This window comes from Sciurus carolinensis, chromosome 14 (assembly GCF_902686445.1).
Source record: "Sciurus carolinensis chromosome 14, mSciCar1.2, whole genome shotgun sequence".
NCBI lineage: Eukaryota > Metazoa > Chordata > Mammalia > Rodentia > Sciuridae > Sciurus > Sciurus carolinensis.
In genome coordinates, this window is record NC_062226.1 from 86,608,674 (window position 1) to 86,629,257 (window position 20,584).

General features: G+C 35.9%; 1 protein-coding gene across 5 annotated transcripts in view; it reads right to left on the bottom strand.

The window, feature by feature from the left end:
• Positions 1-1,926: 1,926 nt before the first annotated feature.
• The window catches only part of Tut7 (terminal uridylyl transferase 7), a 59,419-nt gene continuing 40,761 nt past the window's right edge, over positions 1,927-20,584 (bottom strand). For 3 of the 5 annotated variants that reach the window (XM_047523893.1, XM_047523894.1, XM_047523895.1), the window contains exons 23-29: positions 18,839-18,886; positions 18,665-18,756; positions 17,388-17,503; positions 15,522-15,847; positions 13,263-13,339; positions 12,879-12,942; positions 1,927-3,001 (exon numbers count right to left, since the gene is read on the bottom strand). In XM_047523893.1, coding sequence (XP_047379849.1) covers positions 2,934-3,001; positions 12,879-12,942; positions 13,263-13,339; positions 15,522-15,847; positions 17,388-17,503; positions 18,665-18,756; positions 18,839-18,886 — 791 coding nt within the window. In that variant the 3' untranslated portion in view covers positions 1,927-2,933. The remainder of the gene's footprint in view (positions 3,002-12,878; positions 12,943-13,262; positions 13,340-15,521; positions 15,848-17,387; positions 17,504-18,664; positions 18,757-18,838; positions 18,887-20,584) is intronic. The other 2 variants (XM_047523897.1, XM_047523896.1) reach the window with 2 other exon arrangements.

Sequence of the window (20,584 nt, forward strand, 5' to 3'; positions counted from 1 at the left end):
CTGTTAAATTGTTTCCAACGTTTTTCCACCTGCGAAAGTTTTCTTCCCCCACTTTAAAAGCCATCTGTGAAGCACATTTCAAAATGAAAAATAAATGTGTTATCTGAAAAAACCATGTTTAAACCTGCACATTGCTGATACTTGTCCACATTGAGCAAGATATAAAAAAGTGTTGTGTCTGGACCACTGCTATAAAGAAAAAAAAAAAAAAAAACGGATTTCTGTCAGGCATGATGATGATGCAACCTGTAATCCTGGTCACTTGGGAGGCTAAGACAGGAGGATCACAGCCTCAGCAACTTAGTGAGACCCTCAGCAATTTAGCAAGACCCTGTTTCAAAATAAAAAAGGTTGGGGATATAGTACTAAGTGGTAAAGTACCCCCCATACCTCAGTACAAAAAAAAGATTTTACTTGGCAAGGAGAACATTGGTAGTGGGGCACTGTTGGTGCTTGTTAAGACAGACAGGTCTGCTGTACTTTAAAAATAGCAGTGTCTTGAGAACTGAACTCTGCACTGAGAAGGGTTTGTGATCATCACCCAAGTGAAGAGCCAGAAGCAATCCATTCTCTAGGTCTACATTGTAAAAACTGTTCATTGTCCCATAGATCCAGTGTGAAAAATCAAACAAACTCCAATGTACTAGGTAAAATCTACAGAAATCTGAATAAAATGTAGGAAATTTGACATTTTTAAAAGGATACAAGAAAGCCTAGTTTCTATGAAAAAATAAGAAAATATAAAAGTAAACTAAAGGAATGGGAGGAAAAGAAGGTGAGTAAGTTAAGAAAGAATGACAAAATTCGTATTAGTAAGAAAGCAGCACAGTGACACTAAAAATCAAGCCAGTCATGTGGATATTAAACTTGAGAAGTTTCCTAGCATGATGAAAAGGAAAGATGACAGATAATGACATACTGAGAAAAGACAAGTTACCAAAAACTAAAGAAAATACTTTCTTAAATTAAAAAGGAAATGAATAGGGAGAAATATTCAATTTATTTTTTTCTAAATTTTTTTTAGTAGTAATGGACCTTTATTTATTTATACGTGGTGCTGAGAATGGAATCCAGTGCCTCAGGCGTGCTATGCAAGTGCTGTTACCACTGAGCCCCAGGCCCAGTCTTTGGAATTACTTTTCTTTCAGTCACTGGAGAGACATATTTTTAGATTGAGGCAATTTTCTTAATTATGGGATAAATAAAAACTACAGAAGCACCCAAGCTGAAAAATAAAACTTTCAAGGGAACAAAAAATTAGGCTGGTCTCAAGAGTTCTCTTCTGCTGTAATGTCAGGAGACAACAGAACAGCATGAACAGGCTTTTCAAAGAAAGTGTGACTCGCATTGTAGCCCAGTCAACTTTTATGCCCCAGGGGAAAAGAAGAAACCAGAAAAGCCATAGCTGAAGAAAGTCACGTAGAGCAGGGTCATCCCAGGTGGTGCAATTCGTGAGTCTGTGTTTAAACTGCGTAAAGAATAATCAATAATTGTTTTGTAACCTGTGACTTTCAAATTCTAAAGTTCTTAATTTTGATGATTCTTCCATAGCTAGAATGTTTTCAAGTACTTTTTTTAAAATAAAAAACAAAATATGCAGATATATATTGCCTGAGTCCCCTCACATTGGAGTTCTTGCCAGTAACACTCTATGCATCCTTCAATTTGTGTCTTTTGTGTTCATACCCAGTGTCTGGCATATAGTGGGTTACAATAAAAACCAATGATCACAGTGCACACAACAAGGGGAACTTTATGTGCACCCTATTAAAAAGGATTTGGGTTGGGGTATAGAGTGCTTGCCTAACGTGTGAGGCCCTGGGTTCCATACCTAGCACCGTGTGTGTGTGTGTGTGTGTGTGTGTGTGTGTGTGTGTTCGTCCGTCATGCCCCCAAACCTCAGAAAAGAAGGGATTGAGATTTACATGGTCCTTACTCCTTTGATTTATTTTCCTAATGAAATTTAGAACTCTCACTAGAAAATAATGTGGATAAAATTACAGGTGGAAATTTTGATTTTATTTCAAAATGATAAACGGAGGCATAGTTCTGACCATGTACTACTTTGGAAAGGCTTGTGAAGTTAGAGAAATAGTTCTGTGAGGGCTCCAGTCAGATCCAGAATGATGCCAATCAAACTTATGATTGGCAGAGACAGCATCACTGATCTTAAGGTTTTTAAAAAGTTTTCCACCCTAATTTCTGAATATCATAAAAAGTAAAAAGTACTTTTGTCATTTTTCCCTTGAAAATGTTTTTACTAGTAAGCAAACAGAACTACTTGTTTTCCTGACTTCATTTTTATAGTGCAGTAGTTCTGTCGATTTACTTAAAATTAGAGAGGAAAACACCCAGAGATCTCTCAGTGGCACTGCATATCCACTAAGGCTCACATAAATAGTCATGTTCATGTTATCACTTCTACAAAGAGCAATAAAATAATGTTTGTAAATCCTAAGTACAGCAGTAGCAGTTCACACATATTTGATACGCTTCCACACAAGGATTCAGTAAACAACAATAAATATAATTTCCCCTCTTCAAAACAAAAAAGGGATTTATAGGGAAAAAAGGAGTTAATTTACTTGGGGTTTTTCAGCACACTATTTTTAGTGTGCTTTGAAAGAATTAAAAACCATGAAGCTGTATTCATTGAATACTGGCCCATAGTTACATTTTTTTTTAACCTGGCTTAAATACATACATCATGGCTTTCTATTAAAAACCTTAAATCTATGGGGATTGGTGGTAGATAAGACTATATTAAAATTTTTTTTTCCTCATTAATACCATTAAATTAAAAAAAATCCAACATTTCCCTTGAAAGTTAAGTTGAAGCCTGATCTATGCTGCTATGTCCTGTGAAATGAACCTAATTTTCCAAGTGAATACGGATGCCTGAGTGGCCAGTAGAGTGCTGCATTTTCCTTCCCTCATGATTCCTGCTGGGTCCTCTTCGCTGAGGCTTTTCCCTGAGTCATATATTTACTGGAAAGGCTACCTAGAGGAGGGGAAAAAAACAAAACCCAACATAAATGAAACAAGTCTCACTTTATCAAAAGTCATAAAATTACTTATTAATTACAGAAATTTTTTCATCAAAATGGTCACTTTTTTGAATCAAGTAATTATGCTAGATATTAAAAAAGTATATATGACATATATTAAACATAAGCTTAGTCAACTCTTTCTAAATGCAGACAAGTTGCTAGAATGATCACTTTAATACATTTACCCATTTGTTACTTCCATGTTGGTGCAGAGAGCAGATAAACTCAACTTTTCAAGATTCTGCTTTATATAGATTAGTGTCCTCATTTGCAACCAAACAGAATAGATTGCAAAGAATTCCTGCACTAGAAATAAATATCTTGCATCACTACTCTGCATATAAAGCTGTGGTTGATGATATGGTAGTTATGACTTAAAAAAGGAAAAAAGAAAATTTATTATATTTACAGGTGAAGGACAGGAAAGAGAATTACTAATTCAGCCATACCATAGGATGTTACTAAATTTTGTTCTGGAGCCTGAACAAATAGATCAATGCAACAGGAGAGAGTTGAGAAATTCTTTAGAGATTATGTATAATAGAATATTTATACATAATGAAAATTTCATTTCAAACCAATGTGGGAAAGTATGAATTATTCAATAACTGGTATTTATTGAATATGTAATTTCTGAGGGAGAAAGAAGTTAGTTTCCTTCCTCAAACCATATCCTTGCTTCTTTACTCATTTCCACATGAATTACGGAATTAAATGTAAGCGTAAGAAAAGTCAAAGTACAAGCAGTAGTAAATCCTTATAAAATCATGGGAAGGAGTTTCCTAAGCATATATCACCATAACTAAAGGACTTACAAGTCAATATAGAGAAGATGAACACCAACAGGTAATTGGGCAAATAAAAATATACAAAAGAGAAAAAAATGGCATGAATATATATAAAAAGTGCTTAGCATTACTACAGTCGAGAAAATACAGATGAGAATGAATACCAAAGTAGTTTTCATCCATCAAATTTGCAAAAATTAAAATTCTGACAAAATCAAGTACTTGTAAGGATGTGATCTGTGGAAATAGCTCAGACACTACTGGGGGAAGCTGCATTTTTCAGCTAGTAAGATGGTAATTTGATAGTATCTAGCTAAAGTGCACATATGCTATGACGTAAGGATTTTACTTGTAGGTACAGACCTACAAGTAAACCTACAGAATCTCTCTTACATGTTCAAGGAGACTCCCCAAGGATATTCACTACAGTGCTGTTTATAACAGCAAAATACAAGACATGGTATAAATGTCCAAATCCTAGGCAATAAAAATATAAATATTAGGTATTCATATAGTGGAATATTATACAAAATACTAAATACATACACCAACATAAAAAAACCTTAAAAAATTTTTAATTAGATGTGAAAAACAGGTTGTGGAATATTATTTTAAAGTTTACAATATGCCATTTAAATGTAAAACTTCATCAAGAACACATATATAAGAGTTAATTTATAATAATGGATGCTTCTATTATTGTAAAGAAAGAGTAGAGTAAGACCTGACAGAGATGGGCCAGAGATAGTCAAAAGGTACTTCTATGCAGCATCTTAATAGTCTTTTATTTAGAATCAAAGATTAAAAAATCAATTCTCTATAAAATAGGTTATCTGTACCTGTTTTATGCTTTTCTCAAAATATTAAATATTTTTCTAAGAACAGTACTAATGACATGAGAGCCTGAAGCAGGAGGATGGCAAGTTCAAATTTAGCCTTAGCAATGTAGCAAGACCCTAAGCAACTTAGCACGACTCTGTCTCAAAATTAAAAATAAATAAATAAAAAGGGCCGAGGATGTGGCTCAGTGGTTAAGTGCCCCTAGGTTAAGTCACTGGTACCAAAGAAGGAAAAAATGAACAAACAACTCCCCCAAATTATTAGAATTGAAAAATAAATGGAACTTTTATATAATCTAGGGGAAAAACATAAACTTTATAAGATTTGTATGCATGATTTGAAACTACCCAAACATTGGCTAAATCAAGCTATTAAATATCTGTATGGCAAACATATCTAAGTGACGTTGAAGTAAGAGGAGTTGGTGGTGAAGAATCTTCTAACGCATTTGACAAAGTATGAATGAACTGTGCAGAAGGTGCTCCTAAAAATAGAAATGAATACTCTGATAAAAATACAAATACATAAGTATGAAGATATAATGAAAACAAGAAAAATGTTAAGAGTTTGATGGTTATCACAGAAATTCAGATTGGTAAAATATAAAAAGACCATTTTCATGAAGTCAGGGTATGAGAAAATATTTGTCATTGACTCTCTGGGATTGTCCACAGTCATAGTTTGGCAATTCTGCATCATGGTGAAAATGTACGTACTTTTACCTATCTTAAGTGAGGTTTATCCTGACAAATAGGCAAATACACAAATATTCATTATATGGTACATAAACAGGGGTCTTCAAACTTGGGTCCATGTGTTCCCAGCCTACTTGACAGGGTATGTAAGAAAGGAGAGTTTCAAGAAAGTCTATTTCCAGGTGGTGGAGGGGGGGGCGGGGAGGTTCACCAGATTGGACAGGGCAGAGTGGGAGGAAGGGAAGGGAGATGGAAATGGGAAGGACAGTAGAATGAATCGGACATAACTTTCTTATGTTCATATATGAATACATGACCAGTGTAATTCCACATCATGTACAACCACAAAATGGGAAGTTATACCCCATGTACACATGATATGTCAAAATATATTCTACTGTCACGTATAATTAAAAAGAACAAATTTTTAAAATTACAAAAAAAAAAGCCTATTTCCAAGCTTCCTCACTTCTTTGTCCAACACCCCTTTCACAATTGTTCTTTTCCCACTTCACAAAAGAAAGGCATAAATCTCTTAACTATCCAAATCTTACTGTCGTGCATTTCCCAGAGGTGAAAAAAACCTGATCTCTTGTAGGGAATATGCATAGACTTCTTTGAGACAGGAGTCTGAGAATGTCTCTTAAAAGATGCACTGTGTTCCTGTAGCAAATTGAAATTTAACTCTGTACCTGTGTACTATGTTTTGCAGTGTTTTTTAATAGTTATTTAAAGCCTTTTCATAGTAATATTGTGAGGAGGAAAGGAGGCAAACAAAATGCTGATTTATCTATAGTAAATGTGAATGCTTCTAATAAAAACCCCAATTTTCAGCTTTTGTAAAATTACATTGATACTATTACAAATAATTTTTGGTTACATATCACTATATAATTTTTGGTCATATAATTAAGAAGGAATTAAAATAATTGAATGGCACTGTTAATTAAAATACATTTTCCAATTCCAAACTTTTAAAGTAATTTATTATTTGAATTTACTACTGTGAAACCTAATGGGGTTTCCTGATGTTTACAAACTGTAAAACCAAAAAGATTAGGAATGGAAATGATAAAGACCCACTTTCACTCATTCAATAAGTAGCACTGATCTAAACATACATGAATGTATGGGGGAATACTTTATGTCTCACTAAATGAAAGTAATTTTCATCAGCAAATAAACATAAAATGTACTTTTTAATTAAAATATGTAAATTTGTTACATGATCAATGAATGATATAGCCTGAAATTATAAAAACTTAGAAATTTTTATATTTTAAAGATTTAAGAAAAAGCTTTAAAATCCAATTTACATAAATATTTTTATTACAGATGAAGTATGTTAGATTCATCAACAGGAACAATTAAGTAATGGTATATTCATAGACTGGAATATTTAAGGAAAGGTCTCAAAGAAAGAATGATCTATATTCACTGACAATGAGTTCTTCCCACGTTATTTGTAAAACTATTTCTATTTTAAATTTATTGTCATAAAGAGGAATGCCTTTTTGTTTTTATTTTTTTAATAAGCAGGTTTTAAAATTCTGCTCAATGATAAAAGTTGTTTATATACATCATTACAAGAAAAGATATATGCCAATCTCTTGCAGGATTTATAATTTTTAAGATTTCACAGCATGGGATTAAAAGGGAATAAATGAAAAGACAGAAGTAGTGTTTTTTTTTGTTTTAAAAAAGGATGGAGGGGGCTGATTAAGAAACGAAAAACTTAATTTTCTGAGATTCTCATACTAAATTGTTATATGCAAACCACTATAATTAAGCATAAAAAAATTATGACTGGTACTGCAAGCTCCCTATACTCTTTTTTGGGGGCAGGGATTGAACCCCCCAGGTATGCTTAACCACTGAACCCTTTTTATATTTTATTTAGAGACAGGATCTCACTAAGTTGCTTAGGGCCTTGCTAAGTTGCTGAGGCTAGCTTTGAACTTCTGATCCTCTAGCCTCAGCCTCCTGAGCTATTGGGATTACAGGTGTATGCCACTGCGCCCAACCATACACTCTTGATTTGTTAAAAAATTTTCAGTGTGAGCTGGGTGTGGTGGTGCACACCTGTAATCCCAAAGACTCGGGAGGCTTAGGCAGGAGGATTTCAAGTTCAAGATTAGCTTCAGCAATTTAGCAAGGTGAGAATACAGCTCAGTGGTAAAGTGCTCCTGGGTTATGAATGAATGAATGAAAGAAAGGAAGAAAGGAAGGAAGGAAGAAAGGAAGGAAGAAAGAAAGGAAGAAAGGAAGAAAGGAAGGAAGGAAGAAAGAAAGAAAGAAAGAAAGAAAGAAAGAAAGAAAGAAAGAAAGAAAGAAAGAAATCCTAGGGCTTATTTGCCCTATAGGTTTAAAAGATAAATTGTGGCAGGGTTGGAAATGGTTAAAGACAACAACAAAGGGCAGAAAAAATTTACTGACTGATGAAATGGATCTGAGGCTGTTAAGTGTTTTATCTAAAAGAAGTCAATCCTTACCATGGTCCTGTGGGGTGTTAGCCCCAATTAACTGATAAGGAAACTGAGGCACAGGGAGCTTGGAGAACTAGACAGATGCCACATGACTAGCAAATGGTTGGGCTAGATTTTGAACCTAAGTGCCTGACTCTAAACTCAGGTTCTTGAATGGTGTCCCATTTGGGCCTTCTTTGTTCCTACTGAATAGTTAAGGTATTGTGCTAGATGTGTGCATGTGGAGGAGGTAACAATGAACAGCAAGTAGAAAGTTCCAGAACATTCTACCCGTTACTATTTTATTAGGGAGTTAATAACTCTAAGTAGCCTAGTGGAAAGAACTGGTGCCTGGTATCAGGAGAAGAACTTGATGGAATGCTCAGTATTGGTGGGTACTTTAATCTTCTCAGCACCCCGTGAAATAGATGGTGTCAATTTGATGAGACATTTGGAGCTCAAAGAAACTAATTTTTAAACCAAGGTCCACATAGCTAAATTGTAAAAGCAAAGGCCGTCCATACTGACATATGTTCTTTAGGAAACTACTAAGTGAGTCACAGATATATTTAGGACTATGAAAAGGAAGTGCTTTGAGGAAATTAATCCTACTTATAACTGAAACACAGTTCACATTTATAACAAATAGATAATTTACATAAATTTATTGTGAGAAAATGTGACAGCATCACAGTTGCCTTATACTTACTCAGAGTACAATTTATTGGAAAGAATACATTTTATACGCATATAAATTTTCTTGATATAAGTAGCATATGTACTGCAATACATTTTTTTTGTAATCAATTTAAATTGGTAGGTTTTTTTCAGGAGCTCAGAGATTTATTAATCTGTAGGTTTTTTTAACCCAGGAAAAGTCCTAAATTATTCTCAATTGACAATGTTATTGCTATGTATATGTCTAGCATCTCTAGCATCTGTGTCCCTCCCCCATTTAAAAAATTATAAAATTATAGATATGTGAAGTTTTTTGGGGGGGGTAGGGTGAAGGGTGGGTGCTGGGGATTGAACCCAGCGCACTCTTATCTTTGAGTTACATTCCCAATCTGTTTTGCTTTGAGGCAGGGTCTCTCTAAGTTGCCCAGGTTGGACTTGGGAATTTGTGATCCTCCTACCTCAGCCTCTCCAGTCACTAAGATTATAGGCATGTGTGACAGTGCCCAGCACAAGATGTGTACAAGTTTTAGCAGGAACAATGCTGGCACCTGCAGACCTGGTGATATCCCACAAGATGGTATATCAATGCAATCGTCACCACCATGAACCTTTTCTATGCTTTCACTACATACAGGTGCTGTTACATGTGCCTTTACATGGATTTCTCAATATTCTTACTTGTTAGATATTATGATATCCCCTTTTCACAGATAAGGATAAAGAGGTTTCTCAACATCACAAAGCCTAGGACTGATACCAGGCAATCTGACTGCAGAACCAATGTTTTTAAACACTATGCTCCCTAATCCTAGCCAATGTGAACATTTTGAACAGGCAAGGACTGGTATTTTTCCTATGTAAAATGTTTTGGAAATAGCTGCTCAGGGCTAAAGATTGTAAAAATAACATTCCCTTTGGCTTGTTTACAAATAGAATCTCTCTGATCCTCAAACTCTCATGGGATCCATGGGAAAAAAGTCTTATCAACTGGTGGAGTCTGTTTCCCACACCCTCTGTCGGTTGGAGTCCTTCCCAGGTCTTTCTGGTTGTGATCCAGCCCATCAGTTTCTACTGATCAATCAACCTGCCTCATAATAGGCCCCATTCTCACTTCTCTTCTGCCTATTGGGTTTGGGGGTGTACCCCAAAGAAAACAAAAACAAAAAATTCTTATTTTTAGGTTCACATATTCCACTGAGAACAATTACATACCTTCCCAGGAACCAGTTGCTCTTTTGTTTCCTCATATGGCCTCCTGCCTGCTTCTCATGTACCAACCCCCTTTTGCATCTAAGTGAAGACTTCTGATTTCATTCTACCTACCAATCTCAACCTGTTTCTTTTAAATTTTCACTGTGAAAAGATCTGATGCCACTTTATATGCTTTGCCCAATCATTAAATTGCCCCCTACCCAACTGTGAAACTCACACATCAAAGAAATGTCTAGCTCTGTTTAGATCATTGTTTACAGACACTTAAATATTTGAACAATACTTCTATTTATTCTTCTGTTAATAACTTTAGAGACAACTGAATGCTCCTAGTCCACAGCTTTCTTAGCTTTATGAGGTTGTGATCAAGGTGCCTTGCCTGTGACAGACTGGGCTAGGAAGACCATGGAAGGAGAGTTCTCTCTGTTGTGGGACTTGGGAACCTGCTTTGGATCTGCAATGCCTATTCCTCAACAACTGACACTGATGCAAAGGGACAGTTAAGACTCCTCACGCTGTAACTGACATATGTATATCTCTGGTCTAAATGTAAACTCTGCTCCTGGCATTAAGACACAAAAATGTGTAAAAGCTGAGCACAGAATACAGTTGTCCTTCCTTATCCCAGGGGAATATGTTCCAAGACCCCCAGTGGATGCCTGAAATTGCAGACAGTATTGAATGCCATGTATTTTCCTATACATACATATCTATCATAAAGTTTAATTTATAAAGAGATTAACAATAAAATAGAACAATCATAGTAATAAAGTTATGTGAATGTGGTCTCTCTCAAAATACCTTATTGTACTGTACTTTCAAACCTTGGTTGACCACAGGTAGCTGGAACTACAGTAGAGTGAAACCATAGGTAAGGGCAACCACTGTATACGGGGTTGCACATTTTTACAAGTTCAAAAGTTTTTCTTATAAACTATACAATTATTTTAAAAATGACTACACATGGTCTACTTGCTTAATTTCCAAAGAGGAACTGAGAAAGAGATTAAGCTAAGTTACTAATAGTGTCTGTAAAATGTGTTTTATAATTTCATTCTTTCTTACTAAAAAATACTTAAAAAAATCACTCAGTTGAAGCTTTGCTTTTCCAACTCGATTTTATCCCTCCCCTTTCAAAAATCAAACACTATATCTCAATACCAGAAAAGGGTCTTTAGATCCTTGCAGTTCCCTACCCTTTCCCTTCCAGCATGGTTCCACAGGCCTGCCTGGGCCCTGGTCTCTGTGCCCACAGCTGAGGTTAGGCAGCTGGTATTTCCTCTTCAAGCATTTCTTGACTTCACTACAATCAGGTTTTTCTCTCCTCCAATCCAAAGAAATGTTACTTTTCAAAATCATCAATGACTTCTGCATTGCCAAATCCCATTCCATCTATGACTCATCAGAGCTCTGAGCAGCAGTTCACATAGTCAAGCCCACCTCTTGGAAGCACTTTTTCCACATGGATCCAGGATCTCTCTCTCAAGCTCCTTCCCCTCCCTCAGCAACCACTTTCTCTCTTTGCCTCCTTTGTTTATTTCCAGAGTCTCCAAAGTCTTTTCTTTTCCATGTGTATTTACTTGCTAGTGACCTTACTCCAACACAGGGGCTTGAAATACTAGCTATACAGTGACCATACTCACTTGTTTCTCCAGTCTGAACCTCCTCTCTAAACAGATGACAGCTTGTATGCCTAAATGGCTACTTAACATCTCTCCTCCACTACGTACAGCTATCAACTGACCTCAATTTCTGCCTTAAATCTTTTCTTGCCTAAGACAATAAATCTAACATCCATTCCTTCAGTGCTCAGACTAAAGGCTGTGGTGTCATCTTTGACTCATTTTGTTTCATACTTGACTATCCAATCCATCAATAACTCTTGCTGGTATTTTAAAGTATTTGGAATTTGACCTGTCCTTACTTCCTCAACCTTTTCTAAATCTAAGCCATCATCTCTCTCCTGAACTCCTGTGGTAATCATCTAGCTTTTTGTTTTCCTTCTGTGATGCTGGGAATTGGATCCAGGTGTGCTCTAACACTGAGCTACATAGTTCCAGCATTTTGAGGCAAGGTCTTGCTAAGACACTGAGGATGGACTTGCACTTGTTATCCTTCTGCCTCAGCCTTCAGAGTCACTGGGATTATAGGCATGTGCAAGGCTGCTCCTCTAGTTGTTTTCACCCTAGTCTCAACCCAGCAGCTATATAAACCTTTTAAAAGGGACTTCAGATAATATCAGTCCATGGCCAAAAACTCTCCAAGAGCTTCTCATCTACTTAGAGAAACAAACTCCAGCCTCTCCACTGCCAAAGGAGCTTCAGAATCTAGACCCACCCATTCAGAATCTCACCTCCTATCAACAATTGTCCCCTCCCCTTCCTCACTCCTCTCCTGCCACAGTGCCTATGTGAGACTGGAGGACAAGAACTGTTTTTAGCTCCAACTCCAATTTCCTCTTGACCTGTCCTTTTATTTCATTTGATTCTTGGCTTCGATGTTACTTCAGCAAAGAGGCCATCTTCCTATCCAATGTTCTTTTTCCCTTTTTCTGCTTTATATCTTCTTGGCATCTGTTGCCATATGATTACTTCCTTATTGTATCTTCTGACAAGAATGTACAGTAAATGAAAAAGAGGGGCTTTGTTTGTTCACTGTGGCATACTGAGTGCCAAGTTCAATGCCCTGAGTTAAAGAGGTGGGAAGCTAAATCAAAGAATAAATAAGTGAAATAGCTGAGAAGGAAAGAGTGGAGGAGTATAGGCTATTACTTTCCTTCCTTACTTTGGTGCATGGCAAACAATCTCCATAAGAATAAACTGCTGGCAAGATGGTGGCAATTTTAAAGCAGAAATAAAAAGCATGGGAGGGGAACAAATTAACTGAGCACTGTGCTTCTTACTGGGGTGGAGGGAGAGGTAAGAATCACCTGGAAATTTAAAAAATATACAGGCCCATGATGAATCTGAAGAATCATATTTAGGAAATGAAAGTGAGGCAAGGCAAGTGTATTTCTGAAAGTTCTCTCAAGGGATTCTGATGTCTGGTCCCTGTTTAAACCATTTAGTCAAAGGAAGAGTCTCAAAAGGCATGTGGTAAAGTATGCAGCAAATAAAATAACACACATTTGTTTTTTTAAAACCCACATACCTGACTGGGGACTCAAAAATATTGTTGTTTTTTGTTTCTTTTTGTCTTCATGTAAAAGCACTGCCTAAAAAACGAAATAGACTGGTTTACAAAAGTGAAAGGAAGAGTGTCTGAAACAGCCTTAAAACTGAAACCATATCCAAGGAGAGTTGAAATTAGGCATGTGGGTGGCAGAATTTTGCAAGTTAACTGGAAAGACAGACATGCATGCAGGAGTACTTCAATAGGGCCCTACTGTCTGATGCCCAGCAAGCCTCGCCACACAGTACACACAAGTGGCACAGAGGCAGGGAGCGAGGAGGGTTAGCCAGGAGGAAGGAAGGCCCAGCACAGAGCTCAGGAAGTGTTCCGTAAATAAACAGAACGGTTTTGAGCTAGGTTTACCTGAACAAATGTACCAGCTGGTCTCAAAGGGCTAGGTGAAGAAGGGGATCCAAACACACAATCTGACTTAGTCATACCTAAAGGAAGAAAGTGGCACTTTTTGTTCCTACTTAAAGCTGAAAGCAGTAGGCTTTTATTCGAAACTGTCGCAGAGATTTTTGGCTGATGTGACAGAAGCCCACTCACTATAATGTGTGGACAACATAAAGATACGTTTAAAGAAATGAGAGGGAGTAGCATAATTTTTAGACAGGAAGAAACTGATTATTTTTAAATGCTAGCAAAGGAAATTCATCATATTCCCTCCTCCTTATCTCACTCTTATAATGTGATGACTGCTAATGTGTAAATACTGCATTCTGAGGAAACCAGGTTTCTAGTGAGAGCTTTGTCCTGAGGTTTGCTAATCCCACTGCCATGAGGATTTCCTCTACCCCTCTCTGATCTGCTACTGCCCTCTCAGATTTGCCAGACTCAATGCTCTTATTGTTTTTGACAGCTGTGCTAGTAAACAACTTAAAAACTATTACTAGAAAGAAAGAATCCAGCAAAGTTGGGGGAAATTCACCACTTTGTTGAACTAAAGACGAGCACAATGATAATCTGCTATGGGATATTCATAAACATGGAACTTGAGTTTTTTTAAAGGGTGGCCTACAAAAATTATTTTGGGTAAAACCATGTTCAATCTTATCTTTACTGTTTACAGTTTCTTCACCTATAAACTGGGGATATTAGCACCACAGAAAATAATGGGGCTGTTGTGAAAATAAAATTAGATTATCCAAGTAAAGTACTAAAAATAGTGCCTGGCCCACAGTAAATTCTCAATGAATATGTCCTTATTATAATTTCTTTTAATTACACTTTCCTCCTTTAAAGGAAAATCACATTATTCTGATATATGATCTAAGATGGGTCAAAGTTCTGAGTTCCTCAGAAGAGGGACAAGTTTAATTTTGGTCACGTGAGCCAGATGAAGCTGTATCATCCATATATTTCAGCCCTATTTTATAAATAAAAATTTAAAAATATATTTCTTTCCAATAAAGCTACTTAAGAAAAACAAGAATGGGTAGCCTAAGAACTGTCTCTCTTAAGTAACAAGATATTGTTATATTGTTGAAAATGATAAAATAAAATGGAAGAGAGATAAAGGTGCTCCAAAAACTATAAACACTGCAGTAATTTCAAGGAAACTGTAGTGTGAGCTTTTTTACATTGTCCACTAACATACAATTGAGAATGGCAACTATCTTAATAAAACATTACTTCTCAGGGTTTCTTTTTTATCCTCATGAAATTGCATCCACTGGCACAGGTCTATTCTAAGAAACGAAGTGAAGAGTGTACAAATTACCTTGTAAATCATAACTTATTTTGCACACATAAGGTATGTATTCTTAACAATCTGTTATAAAGATGTAAACAGTGGACATCTCAACCATTTAGTAAAAATGGCCAACTTGTATCCAGGAACTCAAAAGGGCACGATTTGTGAATGAATTTTTGTGTGAGTGTGTGTTTTTAAGACAGAGTCTTGCTATATTACCCAGGCTGGCCTCAAACTCCTGGGCTTAAGTGATCTTCCTGCCTTAGCCTCCTGAGTAGCTGGGACTACAAGTACATGCCACCACCTGGATTAGGATTTGTGCATGATTTTGAAATAGTGACTAAACATGTAATTCTTCCTCATCCTAAGAATAACCATACTCACTTGTCAGAAGTTATCAAAATGGTAAGATCTAAAGATAAACTCCTCTATATTTCCCCTTTGCAGATATAACCATTGCTAACTATGTAGTATATTCCTTTCTGTTCCCATTTCTATGCATGTGCCTGTGTGTATATGAACAAAAATACAAGAAGCTCACCTATATCCAGACTGTGGGGTCCTGATATAACTTTAGCTACTGCTTTGCCTAGTGGTTGGACAGTGCTTTGATTTTTAAAGTGCAAATACTAAGCAGTGAAGCTCAATTGTTGTTTGTTTTCTGGTTAAGACTACACTTGCAGGTATTGGGGATCACTATACTCTCATTTCATTAATAATCTTAAAAAAGCACACCAAATGACTTTCAGAAGACTTTAAATAAAACCAGGAATCAGAATTTAAGGGAGGGATGAATTCACTGTCTTGAAAACGAAATCATCTTTTCCTAGGTAAATACACTGCTTAAAGAAATAGGAAAGAACTCTAAAAAGGGGATGTGCCTTAAGATGTTAGTGCAAACATCAAGGTGTGACATGTATTCATACCTGGAGAGCCTTTAAACTGTGGGCATTCCTTCTTAATGTGCCCTTCTCTTCCACAAATGAAACAACGTTTTTCCCTTAAGTCTTTGTCATCCTGTCTCTTCCATTTTTCCATAGGTGGCCTGAGAATCTTCTCCCTCCCCAGGTCAACAGCTGCCCTCATTGGCTTGGCTTTCTGAGCTGCGCACTGTGTGGGTTTGTCTTCTTTCGTTGATACCTCCCTTTCTGTGTACTTGTTTTGAATTTCTTTGTCCTCTTTGCTTCTTTTTTCTTTGTTCTCAGGGAATCTTTGGTTCAGGGTATCTTCCTGATCTCGCCGCCGCCTCACTCTGTGGAAGATACCTGATAAGAAATATCTAAACGAAAACCTAACAAAATATCAAGCTAATTCCAGGTTTAGGAGATAATCAGGAATAGAAGATATCAAGGGGGAAACAGAGATGTTAATACACTTAAGACCATTTTCTCTCTTAAGAAGCTACAGTCATCCCCCAGTATTCATGGGGGTTTTGGTTTCAGGGTTCCCTGTGGAAACCAAAAGCCACAGATGCTCAAGTCCTTTTTATCAAATGGTGCAGTATTTGTACATAACCTATACATATCTTCCTGTTATACTTTATATCATCTCTAGGTTACTTATAATACCTAACATAAAGTAAATGCGATGTAAATGGTTGTTATACTGTATTGCACAGGGAATATTAAAAAGACAAGTCTGTGCATGTTCCATATACATATATTTTTTTTCCACATATTTTTGACTTGCAGTTGTCAAAGGATGTGGAACCCATGGATACAGAAAGCTCACTGTACCTCATATTGGTATGTATGTGCATATGTGTATATGTGTGTGTGTGTGTGTGTGTGTGTGTGTGTATTTTCTTTTTCTTTTCCATTTTCAACGTTGCTACAGTGCTGTAAAACCAATTTTTGCAATTAGAGGTACTACTTAGTTCAATACCTGCTATGATACTGATGTGATAAAACTCAAATTATCCATGGGGTGATTTCTTGAACAGCATATTAGCATTCTTTACTAGGTAGTAAAAATTTGAGATGTGAAACCTTAAGTTCACAAGGAAAAATGGTTATTAGGTGATTTATCTTCTTAAAATGTCAAAATCATTTCTGCCTTGCCCTATATGATCACTAAGATTTAATAATAAAAAAATACTACAAAAGAGCTCCTCAAATTCTAGATTATGACTTATTTTGAATAGCAAAATTAATTTCTAATAAGAATATCACTTTCCAGTTATAAACATCACCACTACCACCTAAAACCAATATGTCTCTAGGAAACAAAAATGTCTCCCTTGCCCTTCCACAAATACCATGTGGACAAAGTATGGTAACCTAGCTCAGTAGCTTATCTACTCACAGCAATTTTTAAAGTTAAGCCAAGTACAAATGAAGGGCCCTACATTCCTGTGAACTGTGAGTGGATATAAATCCCAATGTGCTATATCTCAGTTATTGTACATTAGAAATGTAGGTGAGATCCTAATGCAACTCACTTGACTGTTCACTGAAATGATTCTGAACTTCTCACTGCTATGAAAGGAATGAATCTTATTTTCCTCCTTTCTTTTTCTATTCCTGTTGGAGAAGCTAATTAATGATCGGGGCCATGACCAAAAAAAGGAAGTATATCAGGTTTGTCATCTCTACAACTGAGTGTTAGTCCTAGTTTTCTGTACCTAAGGTCATGTTTTAATCACTTCATTTTCATTTAAAAAAATCTTAAATTCATTTGAAAACTGTGAAATTTCATAGAAATTTATTTTCTCTGTTACAACAGAATCACATTTAAAAAGTAGGACAAAAAGAAAATGAAAACAAAACTACCCCTTCTGAACATTTGCTTACTTTCTTCTCATGGGACAGTCCTTCATGAAGTGTCCAATTTTCCCACAAATTCTGCAACATCTATCATTTGGGGCCAGCTCTCCTTCAGTTAGTACATCTGGATCAAAAAAGTATTCCTAGAAGAACATACATTTATCTAAATGTGAATTATTAATATGAAATAAAACAAAAATGAATGTACCTATACAGTCACATACTTAAGTTTCACATAAAATGTCTCTATTGGGAAGGGGGAGAGGGAATAAGGGTACAAGGTCTTAGATAGATAGGAGAAATAGATATGAGATCTTTTGCACAGCAGGTGATTACAAATAATAATAATGTATGGCATATTTCAAAATAACTGACGAGTAATTCTTGAATGTCTCACTACACACACAAAAAATAGATTAGGTAAGGCAAAAGATATGCGAATTTTGATTAGCCGTTCCATATTGCACATATATATAGATATCACATTGTACCCCATATATATAATTATGATGTGAGTCAAAATAATATTAAAGAGAAAGTCTTTATTAAGGAAATGCAAAAAAAAAAATAACTTTATTCCCAACAAAATTGTCTAGTTCCCAACTATTTTTCTCTATAATTCTTTTTTTAATGTAATTTTGTTTTGTTTGTTTTGTTTATTGATGAGTGTGGTTTCTCAGAAACCTGGATGTCAGGCTACATGAGGACAGGTAGTTCTACAGAGCAGGCAGGGTCATTCTTCTAGCCCTGTCAAGGGGATCTATTACTTATGCCAAGCAGGCTACAAAATCTAGATTCCCACAAGGGTGGGACGTCCTTAGATGTGAGCACACTGCTTTGGATGAGGTTGGTATGAAACTGGTAGAACAGCAGTGCCACCTATGAAGGCTGGCATAGATCAGGACTAGAAGGTGGCCAAGGGAAAAACGAGAATTTAACAAACTTAAATCCTTCTTCTCTATCCTTCAGGGGTTTAGGGTGGGTTTTACTTTCTCATTTAAAAAGTTGCTCTAAGCACTGGTTTGTGCTATCAAGGAAAAGAGGCAGCAGCAAAATTATTAATTTCCCCACCAAACTGTACTTCTTGCTACTTCTCCCTGTATTTCTCATGACTGGCCTCTAAACTGGGACTTTAAAAAAGGCCTTAGGAATTAGTTTGTATTATAACCATTTGTCTTGGCCAGATTCAACAGACTTTTGAATATTTATTATTGAAGTAATGTGTACAAGTTGGATGCTTAAAATGTCCAAATTAGGGGCTTAATTTTTTTTTTTTTTTCCTGGCGTTTCCAACAGACACTTACCATTTTTGAGGGGTAATCCTTTGGTAATCCTTTCACTGGAATTCCAAATACTCTTCTACCATTGATAAAAGCTTTCATTATAAAATTTGTCACTAAGAAGAAAAGAGTCAGAACTCAATTAAATGGATTAAAAGAAAAAGAAATTTCATTAAAATTTACAAATAAGTAACGTACTTTTCCTTGATAATCCAGCTCCAAGATTATGATTCAGATCAAAGGGATCTAAGCAAAGAACATTAAAGAGAGCAAATAAGATAATCAAATAGGAAATGCCACTATTCATTCAATAAGTGATGTTCATACAAGAAAATTCAACTACTTTGCTTATTATTAATAAATGTATTAAAAGACTGCCTCTTAAATGAGCTTAAAGTCCATGACATTTCTAAGTAATACATTCCTCAATATAAGGCAAGTTTTTCCGGCAAGTGTTCATCAGAAAAGAGTGTGTATCTGGGCACAGTGGTAATCCCAGCGGCTCAAGAGGCTGAGGCAGGAGGATTGAGAGTTCAAAGCCAGCCTCAGCTACTTAGTGAGGCCCTAAACAACTCAGTGAGAACCTGTCTCAAAACAAAAAAAATAAAAAGGGCTGGGAATGTGGTTCAGTAAAGTGCCCCTGGGTTTAAATCCCAGTTAAAAAAAAAAAAAAAGAGAGTGTTGTAGTGTTGTTAAGATGATGGGTTGCCTAATATTACAAAACCAGTGTTTGTGGAAGACACATTTACCTGATGTTACCTAATGAAGTCAGTGTTGGATGTATACAACAGTCACAAATATACTTTTAAGATAAATTAAAACACACAAAGACACATAAACCTGCCCAATGGCACAAGAGTGATTACTTGGATCTTGGTATACAATTTCCAATAAAAGCTGCATATGAAAACTCCCATATCATTTTTTAAAAAAAGTAGTGTAAATAGTTTATTTGCTTGTATGGCATGGAAAGACCAGAAAAGTAACATGAATTAACAGACAAAGAGAAAAGCAGACCCATTAATAGAAAAGAACATGTCAACATTACTGTCTATTTGTACATTAATAGGCAATTATTTTTTAACATGCATGTCAGCCTTGAGCTTTGGAAAACTGCTGCACTGTGGTAAAGGTCTAACTATTTGTCTTACATGTCATGGTCAATTTGCTATTTTCATCAAAATGAATGTTGACTCAACCGGAAGACAAAATCTTGGCATGTTCTTTTAACGTACATGTGAAAATGCTGCAGCAGGTGGCAGTTTAATCTGTAAATAGGTATGCTAAAGAGTGAAAAGTGGTAACTCATCTGTACACTGTCCTTGTAGTTAAACATACATATTAAAAAATACTGTAAGTATAGCATAGGATGATGTATTTTTAAGCAACATTTACAAAATTTATCCAGAATCTTAAGTGGGAATTAAGAAGTGTAAAAACCGTTAAGAAACTGCACTAATTTTATAGCCCATATCGTCTTAAATGTCTGCATCTCAAACATCGTAGATAGCTGCACATATGATGTGTTCTGAAATATTCTTAAATGATGTAGAAAGTGGCAGTAATGATGAAAAGGATGCAGACATTAAAGATGTGTATGAGATGTGTATGTGTAGCTCAATTGGTAGAGTGCTTGCCTCACAAGCACAAGGCCCTGGGTTCAATCCCCAGCACTGAAAAAAAAAAAAAAAAAAAAAAAAAAAATGTTTATGAGGTCTGAATGCATTGTTCCATGAAATGGGAGTACATATACTATTTTCTAAATCTAACCACTACTTAATAGATGATCTGAAGTACCATATGCATATAATCTTTCATAATTCAGACATCATGCATAAATAACTATTTCCTTCACATGCTTGAAACAATATTCAAGAAAAGAAAAAAAAAATTAAAGGACCCTTTCTGAGGGACTGTCATTGAGAAAATGTAGGATTGCATGTA